General features: G+C 56.6%; 2 protein-coding genes across 2 annotated transcripts in view; one reads left to right on the plus strand and one right to left on the minus strand.

Annotated features, from left to right (window-relative positions):
* COL17A1 (collagen type XVII alpha 1 chain) overlaps positions 1-16,937 on the minus strand; it is a 52,519-nt gene that overhangs the window by 16,145 nt on the left and 19,437 nt on the right. The window contains exons 10-31 of the mRNA XM_032311829.1: positions 16,138-16,296; positions 15,460-15,531; positions 13,932-14,003; positions 13,117-13,185; positions 11,885-12,046; positions 11,436-11,516; positions 10,268-10,312; positions 9,182-9,361; positions 8,444-8,665; positions 8,117-8,146; positions 7,905-7,931; positions 6,502-6,528; positions 6,338-6,400; positions 5,495-5,599; positions 4,766-4,828; positions 4,130-4,165; positions 3,509-3,562; positions 3,220-3,255; positions 2,712-2,747; positions 2,002-2,064; positions 819-854; positions 485-556 (exon numbers count right to left, since the gene is read on the minus strand). Of these exons, the coding sequence (XP_032167720.1) occupies positions 485-556; positions 819-854; positions 2,002-2,064; positions 2,712-2,747; positions 3,220-3,255; positions 3,509-3,562; positions 4,130-4,165; positions 4,766-4,828; positions 5,495-5,599; positions 6,338-6,400; positions 6,502-6,528; positions 7,905-7,931; positions 8,117-8,146; positions 8,444-8,665; positions 9,182-9,361; positions 10,268-10,312; positions 11,436-11,516; positions 11,885-12,046; positions 13,117-13,185; positions 13,932-14,003; positions 15,460-15,531; positions 16,138-16,296 (1,710 nt within the window). The remainder of the gene's footprint in view (positions 1-484; positions 557-818; positions 855-2,001; positions 2,065-2,711; positions 2,748-3,219; positions 3,256-3,508; positions 3,563-4,129; positions 4,166-4,765; positions 4,829-5,494; positions 5,600-6,337; positions 6,401-6,501; positions 6,529-7,904; positions 7,932-8,116; positions 8,147-8,443; positions 8,666-9,181; positions 9,362-10,267; positions 10,313-11,435; positions 11,517-11,884; positions 12,047-13,116; positions 13,186-13,931; positions 14,004-15,459; positions 15,532-16,137; positions 16,297-16,937) is intronic.
* LOC116572666 lies at positions 2,061-9,820 on the plus strand. The gene is made up of 5 exons (XM_032311832.1): positions 2,061-4,004; positions 6,754-6,858; positions 6,946-7,088; positions 8,994-9,225; positions 9,431-9,820. Exons 1-5 carry the CDS (start codon positions 3,708-3,710, stop codon positions 9,647-9,649), a joined length of 996 nt encoding a protein of 331 aa, XP_032167723.1. The 5' UTR covers positions 2,061-3,707; the 3' UTR covers positions 9,650-9,820.

Consider the following 16,937-nt stretch of genomic DNA (forward strand, 5'->3'; position numbering starts at 1 on the left):
CCCGGCCCGGAGTAGGCCCCTCGACTGAATGCCGCCCTGCCCTTGCAGCTCTCTTGGCTTGCTTTGGTCTGACCTCCTGTGACCTGGTGGCTCTTGCTCCTACTGGGCCTTGAGCAGAAACCCTAACAATGGCCCCTCTTTTCAGACTGGGGGGTATTGGTGAGGGCCCAGGGATGGCCAGAGGGGAGAAGGACAGGGGTGCTCAGAGTAGCAGAGTATGGGTGGAAATGGCCTTAAACTCTGCAGTTTTTAAGACATTCCTTGTTCCTGCCTAGAACTCATTTTCTGTTAATCTGTCAGTTGTACATCTCTGTTGTCCAGATCTCCAGAGCTGGTGCTGTGACAGCTGAGATGCTGGAGGAAAATGGGATAAGGCACACGCACTGGTGCGTATACACACACAGGCATGCACGCACGCGCGCGCACACACACACACACACACACACACACACAGGGCTGTGGCTCCCTCTCCCCACTCTGTTACCTGGCTTTCCTGGGTCTCCAGAAGGCCCTTGTGGTCCTCGGGTTCCAGGCATCCCCATCAGACCTTGTTCACCTGCAGAGAGCAAGAGCAACATTGAAAGGTTTTCCTTTTAGGAAAGCTGAAGCAGCCAGCATATCTGAGCCTCTGGTTTCTTGGAATTTTACTGAGGAACTTGCTGGCAGGTAGAAAGAAGGGGAGTAAGACTTGGGCCTTGCAGGGTCCACATGATGCGTGCCCTGCTGGCATGAGGATCCGGGGGACTAGGCACAGCCTGCTGCGACGTGGGCAGGGCAGGCCTGGCAGGGAGTGGGAGGAAAGCAGGACAGTGACCCACCTCTTGGACCCTGGTGTCCATCGGGGCCAGCGGGTCCTAGGAAAGCAGAAGCACAGCTCATCAGTTACCCCAGGGAGTGACTTGGGGCCTCCCTCCCCCGATTGCCCTGCAGCCCCTGCAGCCTCTCAGCGGGTTGTCTCCCAGTGAGAGCCGAGGGGCCCCTCTCACAGCTGCCAACCAGGGAAGAAGCCTCCTCTTTGGGAACCCCCTCTGGCTGCCCCTTTCTCCCTGGCCTCTTCCCCTCACCCAGGAATTGTGTATTTTCCTGCAGGGAACTCACAGGTCAGCAACTCCCTGCTGCATCCCCAGGGCCTGGGAGATTCCGCTCACACCAGATGCCCAGCGCATGTCTGCCTCGTTCCCTCAAGGTCCTGGGAATCGAGGTCCTCCAAGCTCTCCTCTCCTCTGGGCATTACGCTAACCTCTGTCTGAAGGGGCGCCCTCCCCTTCTCCCCTCTTCCCCAACCTTTGTCTGTCCTCACTCATGTTGCCTCTCCATGGAGTTTTCCACGCTGACCACAACGCAATCTTCCTTCCTTTCTAAGGCCACAAGACATGCCCCTCCTCACCCCTCTGGCTGGAGGGAGACCTCCGCAGCGCTCTCCTAGCACTCTGTACCTCAGGGCACCTGTCACCTTGTACGAGCTTTGTCTTCCCTCCTGGCAGGTAAAGCATCTGACCTGCCCCACACGGCAGCCTGCGGGCGCCCAGAGCTTTCTCGCTTTTAAACAAACGCCAAAGTGAACACACCACAGCCCCACTGGTGGAGCTCAGACCCTTTTGGGACTTGGTGCTAAATGCCCCTCGGAGGGTCGGTGGCCAGCTTCCCCGTCCTGGTTGACAAGCACTTTGCTAAGTGTCGGAAGAATGCTTAAGCCCCGGATCTGGCCGGGACGCCCGCTCTGGAGGGCCGGGGCCTGCAACGCTACGGGTCCCGGAGGACCTCGATACTCGTCTGTCCTCCCCAGTGGCCAGAGAGGCTTAGAGGCAGGGAGCAGCGTACATGGGCCACTCACCCCCCAGGAGTGAGAAACCCAGAGACGACTGCCCAGGCCCAGCAGCGACCTGCACACAGGCCCTCTGGCAGGGGCCGGCAGACTGGGGAATAGGAGAGGCAGCTCCAGAAGCAGGAACTCAGCTCTGCGGCCATGACCCGTGGCATCGGTTCCTCTGAGACACTCACCGACTGCTCCTTTGGCTCCGGGCTCACCCACAGCACCAGGCAGGCCTCTCAAGCCCGGCTCACCTGCAAAGGAAACAGGCCAAGCTGCCTGGAGGCCTCCAAGAGACGCGTGCTAGACACCTACAGGACGCTCCTCTCTCCCCGCCCTCCCCCAAGACTGCCATCTGCCCAGCCAGGGAGCTTGAGGTGACCGACAGGGGTTGGGGACACAGCCTCTGCTTAGCGGCGATGGTCAGGGTCCCCAGGTGGGTGTAGACATGCCCAGAGCCATGTCGGGGCTGAAGCTTACTCCCCGGCCCCACACAGTTGCCCCTGCAGCCAAAGCACCATTGCTCTGGGTTCTGTTTTCCATCATTCAAGGTGGCAGGAGGGTAAGTGGATGAGAGGCTCCCAAGCCTCTGCTACTTTGGGAAGAGTGTCATTGTCCCCACGGGATCCCCCCCAAATCATCCAAGACAACCAGAAACTCCCTTTTCTGTTCCAAATGTTTTCCATCTGGACTACGCATACATTATGATGCTGGCTTCCACTCCCTTCACTATTTTATCTTGTGTTCTTGTTTTTTGTTTTGTTTTCTTAGATTACAGGTTTTCTGGAGGTTTTTAGACAGAGATCTGTCTCATGCTCCTGTGGTTCTCTCTGCCTCCAGGGCCCAATGGATTTGCTAGAAGTCTTTAATGGATCACAGCAGATGCCTGTGCAAGACTGACCTGTGAGGCCTCGGGGTCCTTTCTCTCCCTGGTCACCTGAAGCAAACACGGGGCAGGGCAGGGTGGCAGAAGCATTAGTCAGGAGCCAGGAAAACCCCCTCACTCAGTGGGACAGAACCCCAGCGTCGAGCAGTTCTGTGCCCACGAGCCTCGGTCAGGAGGATGATGGTGAGGACTGGGCACTGGTGAACCAAGGAGCAAGCCTGCCCTCCCCCCAGGGTCACCCACAGACCGCCCCCAGCCCTACTGGCACTCAAGTGGGTGCCACAGGTACGAGGAGAACCAGACTACAGGGCACATGCCTCAACCCCGTATCCCGGCCCCCTGTGGACCACCCGACCATAGTGCTATGACATGATGGCTGTTTCCCTTCTTCCTGCCTCAGTGTCCCTAGGTGAGAGGCTGGGCTGCAATGTGCCCTCACACACACCCCCAGACTTTGAGGCAGGGGTCCCTTCTGAGCTCCTAGCAGTCAGGCAACAGGCCTGTCTGAGCAGCAGTAACGTACCTTTGGGTCCTGGTGACCCCAGAGGTCCTTTGTCACCTGAAAAGATAATAGACAACTCTGTGTAAAGAGCCCTGAGTGGAGAGGAGCAGTGACCAAGAAAGGGCAGGGTCTGTGTGTGCAGACAGGCTCTCCCGCCATGCTGACCTCCCCTCTGCTCACGTACCTGTCAGCCTACACTAGCCACTGGTCACAGCTGCCAGACCCTCCCGGCCCCCCAGATGCTCCTCCTTGAGCGAGTGGCATCTACAGGGCGATGTCCCCTCCCCTCCAGGTCCTCTCCCAAGCTTACCTTTGATACCAGGAAGTCCAACTTCCCCTCGGAGCCCTTGGGGACCTATTGGGCCTGCAAATGAAGGAAACCACATAGGCAGATGAGGGGGCCCAGCTCTGGGGCTGAAGGGTGTGCACACGGGCACAGATGGGCATAGACGTGCACACGCAGGGGCACACGCACCCTGGGGCCACATTGGGGGCTGCTTTCTCCGCAGATGCCTCCCCACATCCCTGCTCCCTCGTCCGGGGCCAGCTCCCGGCCCGTGTTACCAGGCCCTGGGTGGGGAGTAGGGCGGACACCCACAGAGTGGGACCTGGGCAGAGACAATGGCCTGTGGTATGGTGTGCCCTGCGGCAGATTCCCATGGCGGCAGAGAGGCACGGGCCCCCAGGGAGGAGGTGCAGGGACTCTGCTTGGGAGCAACAGGCGGGGACTGCCTGCTGCTGGAGCCGGGTCGGACCGGATCTCACTGGAACCACTGGCAGCCGGACCTCAGCTTCAGGGGATGCACGTACAGACGGGTCTCCTGAAGGCTCACTTTATAACTACCTCTTTTGCTCTAAAAAAGGTTTTTCCCTTAGGCATCCCTTTCCTTTCCCCAGAAAGAGCATCTATTTATATAAACAGCACACTGACCTGGGACACCCCGTGGGCCAGGAGAACCGCTGGAACCTGAGAAGGACAAGACAGCCACCATCAGGGACAAGGCGCAGGCCAGGGAGGTCCGATCCCACGGTGAAGGGTGGGGGGTTGCTCACTCCCAGGTGACCCCACGTCAGTGGGTCTGAGGGTGACCCAAGTGCAAAGCTCTCCTTAGGGAGGCAGCTGCAGTTGGTGGGACCGGTCAGAGAAAAACGTCTGGGCCCGGGCAGCAGTACGGAGGACAGTTGGCCACATGGGCGTCACACTCAGAAGGCCCCGTTCGCCCTGAGTTGTCCACACGTGTTGCTTCGGAACAAGTGTGTCTGGGCACAGTCAGGTGTGGAACTTGTCTGACTGTGGACTTCTTGGCCCACCCACCCAGTTAGGGGCCACATAACGGGGCCACTGGAGAGAGATGGAAATATGGTCCCAAATTTCCATGGAGCCAAAAATACAACCCCAGTCCTGACCCCCAGAGACTTTTTCAGGGGGACACTCTTTGGGCCCACTGTCCTAGTGCAGGCCCGGGGCAACAGGTTCTGGCTGCCAGCATCCCTGTGCCTGGACCTCTGTAATCTATCCTGGTCCTGGACGTGGCAAATCTGGGCACCATCCTCGCACTTGACTTACCTTTGGGACCCACAGAACCTGGGACGCCAGGTGGGCCCTGAACACCAGGTTCACCAGCAGCCCCTGGGGAGAAAGGAGACGCCCCTCAGTTTGGTGTCATTTGTGGGGGGACAGTTCCCAGGCTGCTTGTGGCCTCTGATCCATCAGATACCTCCTTGAGACCACAAATCTGCAAAACACCTTCAGTTTCTGCCCCCAGAGCCTTTATTCACTTTGCACGAGGTCTGGCACCCAGCGGGTGTGCGCTAATTGTTGCCCGGTTGAACAACACTTTTAAGGGAAAGTCGAACTAAAACTAAAGCTTCTTGCTCATGCTCTTTTGGCGTTTCGAGCATTTCTGGTGTCTGTGCTTGGTTTCCGCTGACCAAAGCAGACTCGTGGTTAGGAATCTAATGTAAAATCTTCCCCACCTCCCCCAGGGCTGGGCCTGGGTCTCCTTCCCTGCCCAGTTCTAGCCACAGGAGGCTTAAGGACTTACACCCTAGCCTGCCTTCATCCAGGCCCTGCTCTGCCCAGAGCCCTTCACCTCAGCCATGACTCTGCTTCTCCCCCTGACCGTGTTCTTTGTGGATTCTATGCCCTGCAGGTTCTTAGCTTCAACCCGAATGCACAGCCCGGCCCACCTCCCCCATGAGAGCACAGTTTTAGCAGGGCCTGGCACAGAGCCTGGCTTGAGGTAGGTGCTCAGCAAAAGCGAATGAAGGGAAGGAGGAAGGAAGAGCCTCTTACCTCTGTCACCTTTCTCTCCAAACCCAGGAGGCCCTGGTTCACCACGAGGTCCCATGGGGCCTTCTCGCCCTCTCTGGCCCATGGGTCCCTCCATGCCTGGCTCTCCTAAAGAAAGGACCAGACATCTCAGAGTTCGGGTCCAGTGCCATGGCTCAGAGCTCCAGCGGCAGCATCTCGCCGGCAGAACACCTTCCTGGAGCCTCCGCCCTGCTCTCCTGGCTTCTCCCCTTACCCCTGCAGCCCAGGCTCAACCCAGAAGCTAGAGTGACCCTTAGAAAATCCAAGTGGATCACAAGCCACTTCTGCCCCAAACCTGCAGATGGCTTTGTAACTCACGGGGAAGAAAAGCTCAGTGTTACCACATCCTTCCAGGCCCCACCCCTCTGCCTCCGCCTGGACCCTTAGTCTTCTGGTGGGCTCCAGCCAGGCCTCCCTCCTCCCCCTGCCCGCCCCCCCCCACCATGGCACACTCTTGCCCCAAGGCCCGGGGCAGTGTTTCCCCCAACTCCTCACCCCAGCTACCTCACCCCCTTCCAGTCTGCTCAAGTCTGTTCAAAGGGCACCTGCTTCTCAGTGAGGCCTTCTCTACAACCTTATTTAAATTTACCCCCTTGGCGTTCCCAGGGCCCTGTCTGGCTCTGTCTTCCCCATTTCACGATCCATGATCCATGCCCGACCCTGCTCCATACTTCACTTATTTGTCAGGTCTGCAGACTTTCTCCCCAACCCAAAGATGAGCAGCTCCTAAAACGTGGCCTGGCCTGGCACACGGCAGACACTTAATAAACAGCTACTGAATCAACGAATGAATAAGGAAACGAAAGAATGGTCAGAGGTTCTTACCCACACTGCCTTTTTGTCCCTTTGGTCCTTCTGGACCCGGATGGCCCAGGAGCCCAGGGAGGCCTGTGGAAATACAAAACTACCTCAGCCCTGTTTTCCCCCTAGAACCAGAAGCCAGGGCTGAGCCGCCCACGACACCGGCCACGCCATCAGAGGTTACGCACCTGGAGTCCCAGGGAGCCCTCGGTCGCCTGTGGGGACAGAAAGAAAAGTGAGAAGTCAGAGGACCAGTGCTCGCTACCTCAAAGAGACACTGGTAGAACTAGTTGGTTTGCCAAATTTAGTAAATATACGGGACGCAGATAAACACTAAGTATGTTTGTAGCCCAAGTATACTCAACGCGATATTTACGACATAGTGACAATGATTTCTCTGAAATTCAAATGTGACATCTTGTATTTCATGGGAACTGGAGAGTCGGGGACTCCAGAACCAGCTGTCCTCACATCCAGCATGCTCAGGAGCAGTGTGTGGCCTGCAAGCTGGAGCCTTCCAGAAGGGAGCTCGTGTAGTGACCCAGGTGAGGGGTGGGGAGCGTGGGAGTCCGGAAGGGAAATAGAAGCCATCGGATGGAGGAACGCCCATTCCTGCACTGGACTTTCTCCAGGAGGAGGTAAAGCTGGGGACGGAGGGCCGCCCCGTCACCTTGAACAGTGGTTCTCAGAATGGACCATGCTCCCCTGGCCTCAGAACCACCTGGGTGAGCAAGACCCTGGACTCCCAGCGCCACCCACACCTGCCGGATCCCAGGTTCTGGGGGCGGGGCCCGGCCTCTGCTGGCACTTCTCTCTCCTACACACTGAAGCTTATGAACCCCACCCTGTTAGATCAAGGGGTGCTGCTGCGGTCATTGGGTTTGGAAACCTCTTCCACCCACAGGCCTGTCCCACTGATTGTCAACCACTTTTCTGAAGAAATAGATACATTTCCTATGGCAGATGAATGTGTGTCACACAAGTTAGCCCACAACTGTTCCCCAACTAAGACGGTGGGGCCCCCTTTCCTGGGAGTATGTCCCGCCTCCTTGCTATACACTGCCCTCTCCCCGAAGTCGGGTGGTGTTGCTCCTGCTGGATTCCCCCACAGGACCCCTCTTTCTGTTTGCTGGGAGTCACTTCCAGCCTCCCCCACGAAGACCCCTGGGAGCTGGCTGCCCGACCTGGGTCATCAGAATTAACTTGCGGGGAGAAGGGAGAGATCCAGTTCCACAGGATCTGATTCCTGGCAGGGCCCAGGAATCTGTATTTCTAGAAATCTCCCTAAGGATTATGTACAGTTCCAGGCCCTTGAGCTGCCCTTTGGAGCTGAGGGAGACGCAGGCCCTTGATACATTCAGAGTCCTTGTGGGGGGAGTTCCGAGAACCCTGAGGACGGATGAGGAACGGTGATGCCCCAGAGACACAGAGCCCTGCTTTGTCACTAAACCCCCAAAAGCCCAAGGGTCTGCAGTCCTGACATGAGGGAGAGTTGGCCAGGAAGACAGGGTGTTGGGAGCCAGAGCCTGGCTGACTGCCTTAAACCGGCCCTTACTAACATTCCGGGTCAAAAGCGCCACACTTGATTTACCTTTAGGGCCTTGACTTCCCATGTCACCTGAAATCAGACAGATAACGAAGAGTATGAGATGGGATGAGAACCCGAGGGCCGTTCTCCGCCCTCCCGACAGACACCGCAAGATCTTTCCACTACTCATCCCGCAGTCTGGAAAATTTCCAACCAGAAACCCCCGTCCAAGGGCAGGAAAAGAGACCAGGGTCAAGGCCCAGTCTACCTAGTACCTTTCGGGCCGGGGCTTCCTCGGAGATTTCCTACAAGGGAAGGTACACCTGGAGTTAGTGGCACATCCCGTGTGTGTCACACACATGCACACACACGGACACACAGACACACACCAGGTGGACTGTGGTGGGAACTAGCACCCAGACTCTAAGGGGTGCGGGCTGTGTGACCTGGGGCAGTCTCCTCACCCCGCCTCCAGGCCGACGTTCCCAGCAGTCAGATAGGATCGCAAGGCCAGTCCCCCTCCCCCTGGGACCCAGCCCTCAGGTCCCAGGCTCTACCCCACCCCCCCGCAGGAGCAAACGAGGGGGAACAAGGATGCTCACCGCTTTCCTGCTCAGCCTTCAGCTTGTCCCTCACGAACAGCCAGAGCACCTCCTGACTGTGGTGATCAAGCCCCAGGCCCCCGGCATCTGTTCCCACGCGGGGGGCGGTGCCCAGCAGCCGGTCCTTATTGGCGCGATCCATCTTCTGGTCGTAGAGCAGGACGTCGCCCCGGCCCTGCTCCAGTGCGGCCACCCGAGCCTTCAACGCCCGCACCTCCTCAGCTGCAACAGGGGAGACAGGCTGTCAGGGGGTCTCCACGCGGCCCGAACTGGAGCTCTAGGGACATCGTGCTACAACCCCTACACACAGGGCACCTGTCGTGATGAACAGGGGGGTGGGGGGGTGCACGTGACATGGCACTGGGGGGTCGGCCTTGTCCTGTGCTGTGGCTGCGGCGAGGGCCCTCCTCATCCTCGTCCTCCCCCTCCTCCTCCCTGGGGGTGGGGGCAGGGGCCACACAGAGGCCCACGCAGGGCAGGCAGAAGGTGCGAAGCGGCTCCGGGAAGGCCTGGCCTGGTTCCTAAGAGCCGCCCTGTGCTTGCTTCACAGGCTGTTCCGCGGACAGAGGGCCCCCGGCTGGGAGCCACACCGGGACCCCAGGGGCTCGGAGCCCCATCTGCTCATCCACAGTAACAGGGGGTCCACACCCATCCTCTCCAGTCCCTCTACCCTCCACACCCGGGAACTGCAAACTCCCGCCCTCTGCACGGGCAGGGGGGCCCCCTACAGGCACGTACCCAGAGCGATGAGGCCGAAGAGCAGCCCCAGGAGCAGCAGCCAGGTGAGCAGCAGGCCCAGCAGCCACTTCCACCAGCTGCAGCAGGAGCCGCAGGGGCACCAGGCGGGCGCCGCCCCCCACGGACCCCCACCGCCCCCGCCGCCCCCGCCACCCCCGCGGTGGTTGTAGTTGTGCAGATCTGTGGAAGACAAAGGAAGGGTAAGGTGAATGCAGTAGACTCGTGCCCTCTTCCCTCCGAATTCTCTAGGTTTTGGAGACTTCGCAGGGGCTGAGCCAATGCTGGTCGGGGCTGCAAGGCCCTAAAGGAGAAGCCGGGCTCAAGGATGGAACACAGGCCCCGGCTGGTGAAGAGCACGCACCCGACCAGCCTGGCTGTGCCGACCAGAGGGGGTCCCTGCACCTCGGTTTCCTTTCTTATAAAATGGGGTTAAGAGCTTGCCTCCTTCTTAGAATGATTGTTGGATGAAGGAGAAAAGGCACTTAAGGTAGTTAGCACAGGACAGGGCACAAAGTTTAAAAATCCTGATGACGACCCCGGATTTCCTACCACTTCCTGCATTTGATTATGGCCAAACCCAAAGCCTTCCCACCTCCCCATCTCCGTTCCCATGGCTCCTTCTTCGTAATCCCTGCTGTGCCTGGAATTAAACTCAGGGTGGCCAGGAAGTTTTGTGGGTTTTGTTTTTAGTGGAAAGGGTTTTTAGTGTCTAAAATAGGCTGATAACCCTTGACCTGCTTCTCTCTCAAAACTGTGGAAGCAAGTGAGCCAATGCAAAGGGCGGGAGGTGTGCAAGTGGTCTCTGTGGCCCTCGAGGCCCAGGTTGGGGCTTCTGGCTCCTGGCCTGCTGAGAGACCCTGGACTCTGGGCGGCAGTGCCCAAGGGCACACGCGGGGCCTCCTGCTGCAGCCCTGCTCCAGACCCCAGCCTGTGGCCCTGCCGTCCTCTACCCGGCCACCTTCCAGAATGATTTAGAGGTGCGGCTCCCATGTGCCCCAGCTGTATGTGAGGGGGCAGTCATCCTTCCGTTCATTACCACCAGCCCCATCAGCTCCTGTCCCCGCAGGACCTGCTGTTGTCACCCACCTGCGGAGGCGGCCTTGCCCTTGGTGGACACAGTCTTCACGTCTCCTGGAAGGCAAACACCAAGAACACAGGTTTGGACCTGAGCTTTTGAACTGCAGGAGCCCACAGGACAGCCTGTGAGCTGACTGTGGGCAGAACCTGAAGAAACGATGCCATCCCAGCAGCAGGGACATTCACTCACTCAATCCTTGTTGATAATGTGTTTGCAACAATTCCATCGAGAAACACATGGCTTGACAAGCCATTAATGGTTGGTGGGAAAAGCAGGGTCTCAACCTTCTTGTGACCTTAAATCTTTCAAGTCAAGACACTTTTGGGGTTCCACGTTAGGGGCAACATTCGCATCCAAACGATCAAGGTGCTTGTGAGAAAGGACTCTTGATTTCTTGGTTCAGGGACTCGGAACACTTTCTTCACCTGGGGCAGGGGGCTGGAGGGCTAGTGCGGGAGCTCCTCCTGCTATCCAACCACGGAATGCTTGTGAGCACATGTGAAGTTTTTTGGGAAAACTGTTTACAGCTTTCTTCAGCTTCTGCAAAGCCTCTTTTAGCTCCACAGCCCCATTTCCACCCTAAAATGTAAGTCTTCTAAGTGAGCATTTCCTTAGAGTAGGGCCTGCTAAAGACTGTAATGGATTGAATTTGCATTTTGAAAAGATGTTCTACGGCCCAACTCTCCTCTTTCTTTACTGACCTCCCTGTAGTCAGTGATCTGGGGATAGTCTACAGGGCCCAGCTCATGCAGAGAAATGCAGCTAGCTGGGACAGAACCCAAGTATTTGGAAAGAAAAAAAAAATAATAAACGTAGCAAGTGCTTTGCGAAGCATTTTCTAGTAGTTCTGAAAATTATGGGATAGGGAATAAGCAGAGAAAAACAATCCCGCCACCCTGGGAAGGCGTCTGCTGTAGTCACATGCGTGTGTGCACACATACACATACACATACACATGCACACACAGCCCGAGACCATTGCAGAGTTTGTAGGAATACAGCCTCTGATTCAGCAGGTCTGGGCCAGGGCCCGGCACTCTGCATTTCCAACAGGTTCCTGGGTGGCGCCCGTCCTGCAGGGCCAGAGGCTGCATTCTGAGCAGCGAGGTCTCAGAGGATAAATAAATGAGAGGCAGACAGATAAAAGTCAGAGGGACAGTCTCCGATTTCCTCTCACCATTAGCTTCTGATACCAGGCAAGTGTCAGCTGTGTAGGCAGCTTGCTTCTCTTTCTTGAGGGTGTCATCTGAAAAAGATGCTGTGAACACCACCCAGGATCACCCAAGGTATTCTGTGCTCCTGCCCCCACCCCAGAGCCGCTCCTGGGTGGACACGGGGTAGGAAGAGGGCCCAGCTTCCCTGAGTTCATCTCCCGCATCTGTGTTTGTGCATAGGCTTCCTGTTGCCCAAAGACCCCTCAGGGAGTATTTTACCAGAACTTTCCTGAATGTTAATCTACATTCAAGGCAGACCCTGGAACACCCTATTCAGGCAGGCATTTTTCATTTGAATGGGGTGACTGGGGTTTTCTTATTAAAATGTCTCCAGCCACCTTGCGGGGGACATTCGGTCTCCTACAGGGTCTGCCTTTCTTGGGAAACCTGCCTAGAGTGGGCCCCCTCCTACTTGCAGCGATGCTGGCTGGGGAGGCAGTGAAGACCTTCCCGCTGTCCTTGGTCATGATCAGCAGCTCCATCTCCTTCTTGGCTGGCGTGTTGTCTTTCTCCAGAATCAGGAATTTACAGTCCTTGTGCAGGACATCATCACTCTGGACATTTGTGGTGCAGGCTGGAAAGGAAAGGAGCCAGCAAGGAGGAGGACAAGGGAGAGAGAAGAAACGAGAAGAGGAAGCAAGAGGACAAGAGGAGCGGGGAGGGAGGGAAAGAGAAGGATCAGCGGGTTTGCCCAAAGGCCTGTTCTCGCCTACAGCCGTCATGAAGACCCTACTGGGGACCCAAAGCACCTCCCCTGCCCGGCTGGGCCTGGCCATCAGAGGTCAATGCCAGAAATGCTGGGCGGCTGACCTCTAATGCTACCTCCCCACCTGGATGTTACAGGATCTTTAGTGAAAGGGCCACAGTCCCCTTGTCTCTCAGGCACTTCTTTAATTAATGTGGCCGGTTCACGTCTAGCCTTCAGCCTCCAGGGTTCCCGTCCTGGGTTGGCGGGAGCTCTTCCTGACCACCTGATCTAACGCGCATACTATACTCCTGTCTCTAGCGAGCCACCTATTTCTTCTGGTGGGTGTTATTTTCTCTCATCCTCTCCTGTACTTGGTCTCCTGGTCTATCGGCCTCCTCCACTGGGTGGTCAGCCTGGTGAGGGTGGGAATCTAGTCTGCCTTGCTCGCGGCTCTGCTCAGTCCCGGAGAATAGCGTCTCATACAAAGCAGGTGCTCAGTCTTTTTTGAATCAACCAATTGTTGAATGGAAGGAAGCAAGGGGATCAGATCAGTCGAGGAAAGAACCCACCAGCTGCAGGGAGCCCAAGTTGATGAAGATCGTAATGGAAATGTGTGCGGAGCTCCTGATGGGCTCCCTGGTTCTTACAATGGGGAACATACAACAGGAGCAGGCTGGGGGCTTGCAGACGTGGGTGGGGACTGGGGCACAAATGCCTGACCCTAGGCGGGTGTGGAGCATGGAGCTCCCTGCCCCACCCCTTGGACGGGAAGGCCAAGGTAGGGCCAGGGCACAGCTGCCTCTGCTCTGTCATGGCAACGGGGAGGCCTCAGGGTGAATCGTGTTTGCAGACCTCGGACCAGCAGTGGGTTCTCTTTCCTCTCATATAGCAGGTGTCCCCATGGAGCACTTCTCCACCTGCACAAGCTGCCCTCAGCAGACAGAGATCATGCTCACCCGCAGAGGTGGACACACCAGTGCTCACAACACCAGGGCTCTGGGGCAGGTTCTTCTTCACACTGTACGCTGCAAGAAAGGAACCACGGAGTGAGCAGGCCAGTGTGGGAGGGTGGCTCCGTGAGGCTCAGAAGTAGTCTGACCAGCCCTAGCAGCCTGGCAGCCTCCCCAGGTGAGGAGAACACAGAATAAATAAAATGAACAATAATAAGGAAGACAACTCTCTCCAGCCACAGGGGTGGCAGTGAATTTAGATGAACTTTCTTGGTCTAATGCTCATCCTTTAAGGTCTGTTCCAAAATTCCTCCTCCTCCATGAAGTTCTGCTAGGATTCCTTCCCCTCAGAACACCTATAACCTTAACACTTGCTCTGCATACCTGGATACATGTTGTCTTACAGGATGCCCAGTTGTTTCACATGTATTAGACTCTCTACTCCAAGTAAACAGTAAGCAAGCTGAGGGCAAAGGTTAAGGGTCACACCTCTTCTGCTCCCTGTGCCCAGGCCTGCACAGGGGCTACACCAGAAAATCACCCAGGTGATCAATGTACAGTGACAGGGACCATCAGAAACAGCAGTGAGACAGGGATATACAGGGGACATGCCACAGCACAGGGTCCCCTGTGGTTTCCCTCATGTCTGAGCCCGCACGTGACAGAAGTTGGCACCTCTAGGTTGAGAGGTGGGGAAAGGCTGACTAATTTTTGGAGATATTTTGGTCCCTCCAGTTTGGCTGCTGAAAGGGAAGACTGTGAGTTACAGTTGCTGAGACGGGTCCCTGCCGGGGCCTGGAGCGCCAACCTCGGCTACAGACCTGTGGAGGTGGTGGCCGTGCCGTGGGACAGGGCGGACGAGCTGGGTGCCAGGTTGTTCTGCATGCCAAACACTGCGAAAGCAATTGAGGGCAGGTGAGCGCAGGTGGAGGGGGTCCCTTAGCTTGAGGCAGCCTCCAGAACCCCCAAATCACTTCCACAATGAAGGCCTTCACACGGGACAGATTACCCAGCATTCTCAGTTCTTACATTGTGAGGGACACAGGGATCCCCACCATAGGCCAATGCTCTCAGCACTGGGTCCTGAGCTACCCTGGGTAGTGAGTGCACACGACTGAATGGTGGTCACTTTCACGGGGTCTGAATAAGGTCGCTGTATCCCAGGACATTTAAAAATATCCCAGGGGTCCAGACTCCTGGGTGGCCCCACCAGTTAAGCGTCTGACTCTCGATCTCAGCTCAGGTCTGTTGGGCTCCTCACTGGGTGGGGAGCCAACTCAATATCCCAGGGAGTCCGTGTTTGCTGGGGGATCCTGGGGCACCCTGGGGCACGGTGGGGAACTGTGGGCATAGGACGCAGATGCAGAGGGACTGAGAGGGCTGACCTGGCATGCCCCTGGTTTTCCCTTGAACACTTCCTCCTCCAGACGCAAACACATAAAATTCCCCTGGCTCCCATTAGGATTTCAGAGGCTGGTTGTTGGTCTTTAAATAATGATCAGAAGCTCAATCCTCCCGGGGGAAGAGCTTCTCTTATTTCATCATCTGTAGTGTTTGGGGCACAGATCCTGGATCCAAGATCTGCTCCCTTCCTCAGTCAGGACTTGGCAAAGCAGAAGGGCAAAGGCAGAAGGAATGAAACATGAACCTGGTGTCTTCTGGGTTTGGTGGGGCTCTAGTCGAACAGAAGTGTTGAAACAAGAATGCTACATTCGCACTTGTGGGCGTACCTGCCAGCTAAATGAAGAAGGCCCACTTTATATTTACTAATCACAGTAACAGAGAGGGAAGGCAGAAGCCTTTTAAAAAAAAAAGAAACGAAACAAGATGTGGCTGGTAACATTTATATAACGTGTGGTTGTGACATATGTGGAAACAGAGTGAACGTGTATTCCTTTAAAATGGTCATGTTTGCATTGGAAACTAAGCAGTAAGATTGGCTGAGCCCCCAGGGACCTACAGTATTTACGAAAAGATCTGAAGTTAAGATCCTTCTAACGTAACAATACTTTCCACCTGAAAAATGTCCGGAGCACTGACTCGGCCCTTTTGCTTCCATCTCTCCACTGCTCACAGAGGAGAAAGGGACCAGCACAGGACAAGCAGGTAGGTGAGGTCTCTGGCCCCTCCACCTTAGGCCTCGCCCTTGGGGGCTGAGCTCCACCTTTGACCGTGGGCGGGCACCCCTTGGGCCCCGCGTCTGTGTCCCCATGCACACTGAGGAAGGTCCTCATGCTCAGGGGTGTAGAGGACATTTCTGCGGAAACCAGTTTTCCTCAGCAGGAGGGATCATCCTAATGTTTTAAGCAAACATTCTGAAAAAGGCCACGCAAGCTGGCGAGCACTGACCTGAGGAGCAGGTGCTGACCCCGGGGTGCAGCGTGGGAGAGCAGGATGCCATGTTATTTGGAACTCCGAAGACTGCAGGGGAGGAGGAAGGTCAGTGAGAGGGGCGTTGGGCCCAGAACTGGGGCGGGGGGGGGGGGCACATAGAAGCCGGGGAAGGAAGGGCAGGGCTGCATTTTGAGCTTTTGTTACATTTCTGGTTTTAGGAAATCGTGGGCTCTTGCCTTGCAGCAGAGAACCGATTTGTCTGTGGTGCGCCTTGGGTCCTAGCCAAGGGATGGTCCTCGGATGGTCAGGCCTCGAGTGGACATGGGGTCCAGCCAGAGCCCCTCTTGTTAGTCGCTACTTTGCAGAAAAGGCATCTGAAGCCCAGAGAAGTTAACTGACATACTCAAGGTCACAGTTTATCTATGCAGAGGGCAACGAGGCTCTTCAGATCTGTTTTCGTGTTCTTTCTCATGACACATTTTTCTGACACACTGTGCTAGACAGTCTTTCTCATATGGAACCCATCAAAAGAAACACCCGGAAACTGAACTAAGCTGGGAAAATCATGGGATGCCGGGCCACAGAAAGCCCCTCAGGGAAGCTGCGGAGAGGGCCAATACCAGAGGGTCCCTCAGCTCCAGTAAAGGTGCAAGGGGCCCAGCAGTGGGAGGGGAAGGGCCCCGTACCACATACCCGATCCCGCAGAATAGGCGTTGGTATTGAGCAGGGATGAGCTCTGGGTTGTCACGTTGTTGTGGTAGGTCCCCATGGAGGACCCCGCCGGCAAGGTGGAAGACCACACGTGGGAGGGAAGGTTGGCGTCCAAGATGGTGGCATCATAGGTGCCGGACACTGGAATCACACAGGCAGGCCCGCATCCCTGTGAGAGCCCAGTCGGCGCTCCGTGCGTGATAACCCAGGCGGGCCGGTGTAGCCCAGCTGGGTTTAGCCTGGAAGGTCCCATGTCCAGGAACTCCCTCAGTCCAGGGAAGCTGGCCAGCCCACTTCCATCTGAAACCCTGGAGCTGGTGAACACTTGGTCTCTCGTGTTAGAAATTCTTGCTGGCTCTTGGCGAAATTTGAAGTAGGTCAATTTTGCTCTGGGGTTTGCCCATTTTTCCAAGAGGCCCTCCCCACCTCCTGGGGTGTTGGTGACCAATGGTCTCTCCCGTCTGTTGCTGATTCCACCTTCACAGACACCCAGGAACAGCAAATCCCACACAGACCTCCAGGCAGAGGGCAGCCACAGACAGCAAAGGCCTGGGTCTATGGCCATACGTGCTCAGGGCAGTCTTCCCTGGTAAGACCCTGTCAACTTTCCTACGTGCCCACCAGACCCGGGGCCACTCTGCCCCCGGGAGGGGGCTTTGGTGCTCCTGCAGATCTGAAGCAGTTCTGCCTCCTCACTATACTGGGGGAGCCGGCCAGGCAGCCATGCACACTGGCCCAGCGTTTGTCTTATATTTACATAAGAGACAGGTCACTATCTCAAG

The sequence above is a fragment of the Mustela erminea genome, chromosome 14, assembly GCF_009829155.1.
Source record: "Mustela erminea isolate mMusErm1 chromosome 14, mMusErm1.Pri, whole genome shotgun sequence".
Classification (NCBI taxonomy): Eukaryota; Metazoa; Chordata; class Mammalia; order Carnivora; family Mustelidae; genus Mustela; species Mustela erminea.

Excerpts from the sequence above, each read along its gene's own strand:
- LOC116572666 (XM_032311832.1), top strand. The coding sequence starts at position 3,708 with ATGCCTCCCCACATCCCTGCTCCCTCGTCCGGGGCCAGCTCCCGGCCC. Across the intron at positions 6,859-6,945 it reads GAGCTCGTGTAGTGACCCAG|GAGGAGGTAAAGCTGGGGAC; the intron begins GTGAGGGGTGGG and ends GACTTTCTCCAG. Across the intron at positions 9,226-9,430 it reads GCCCCAGGAGCAGCAGCCAG|GTTTTGGAGACTTCGCAGGG; the intron begins GTGAGCAGCAGG and ends CGAATTCTCTAG.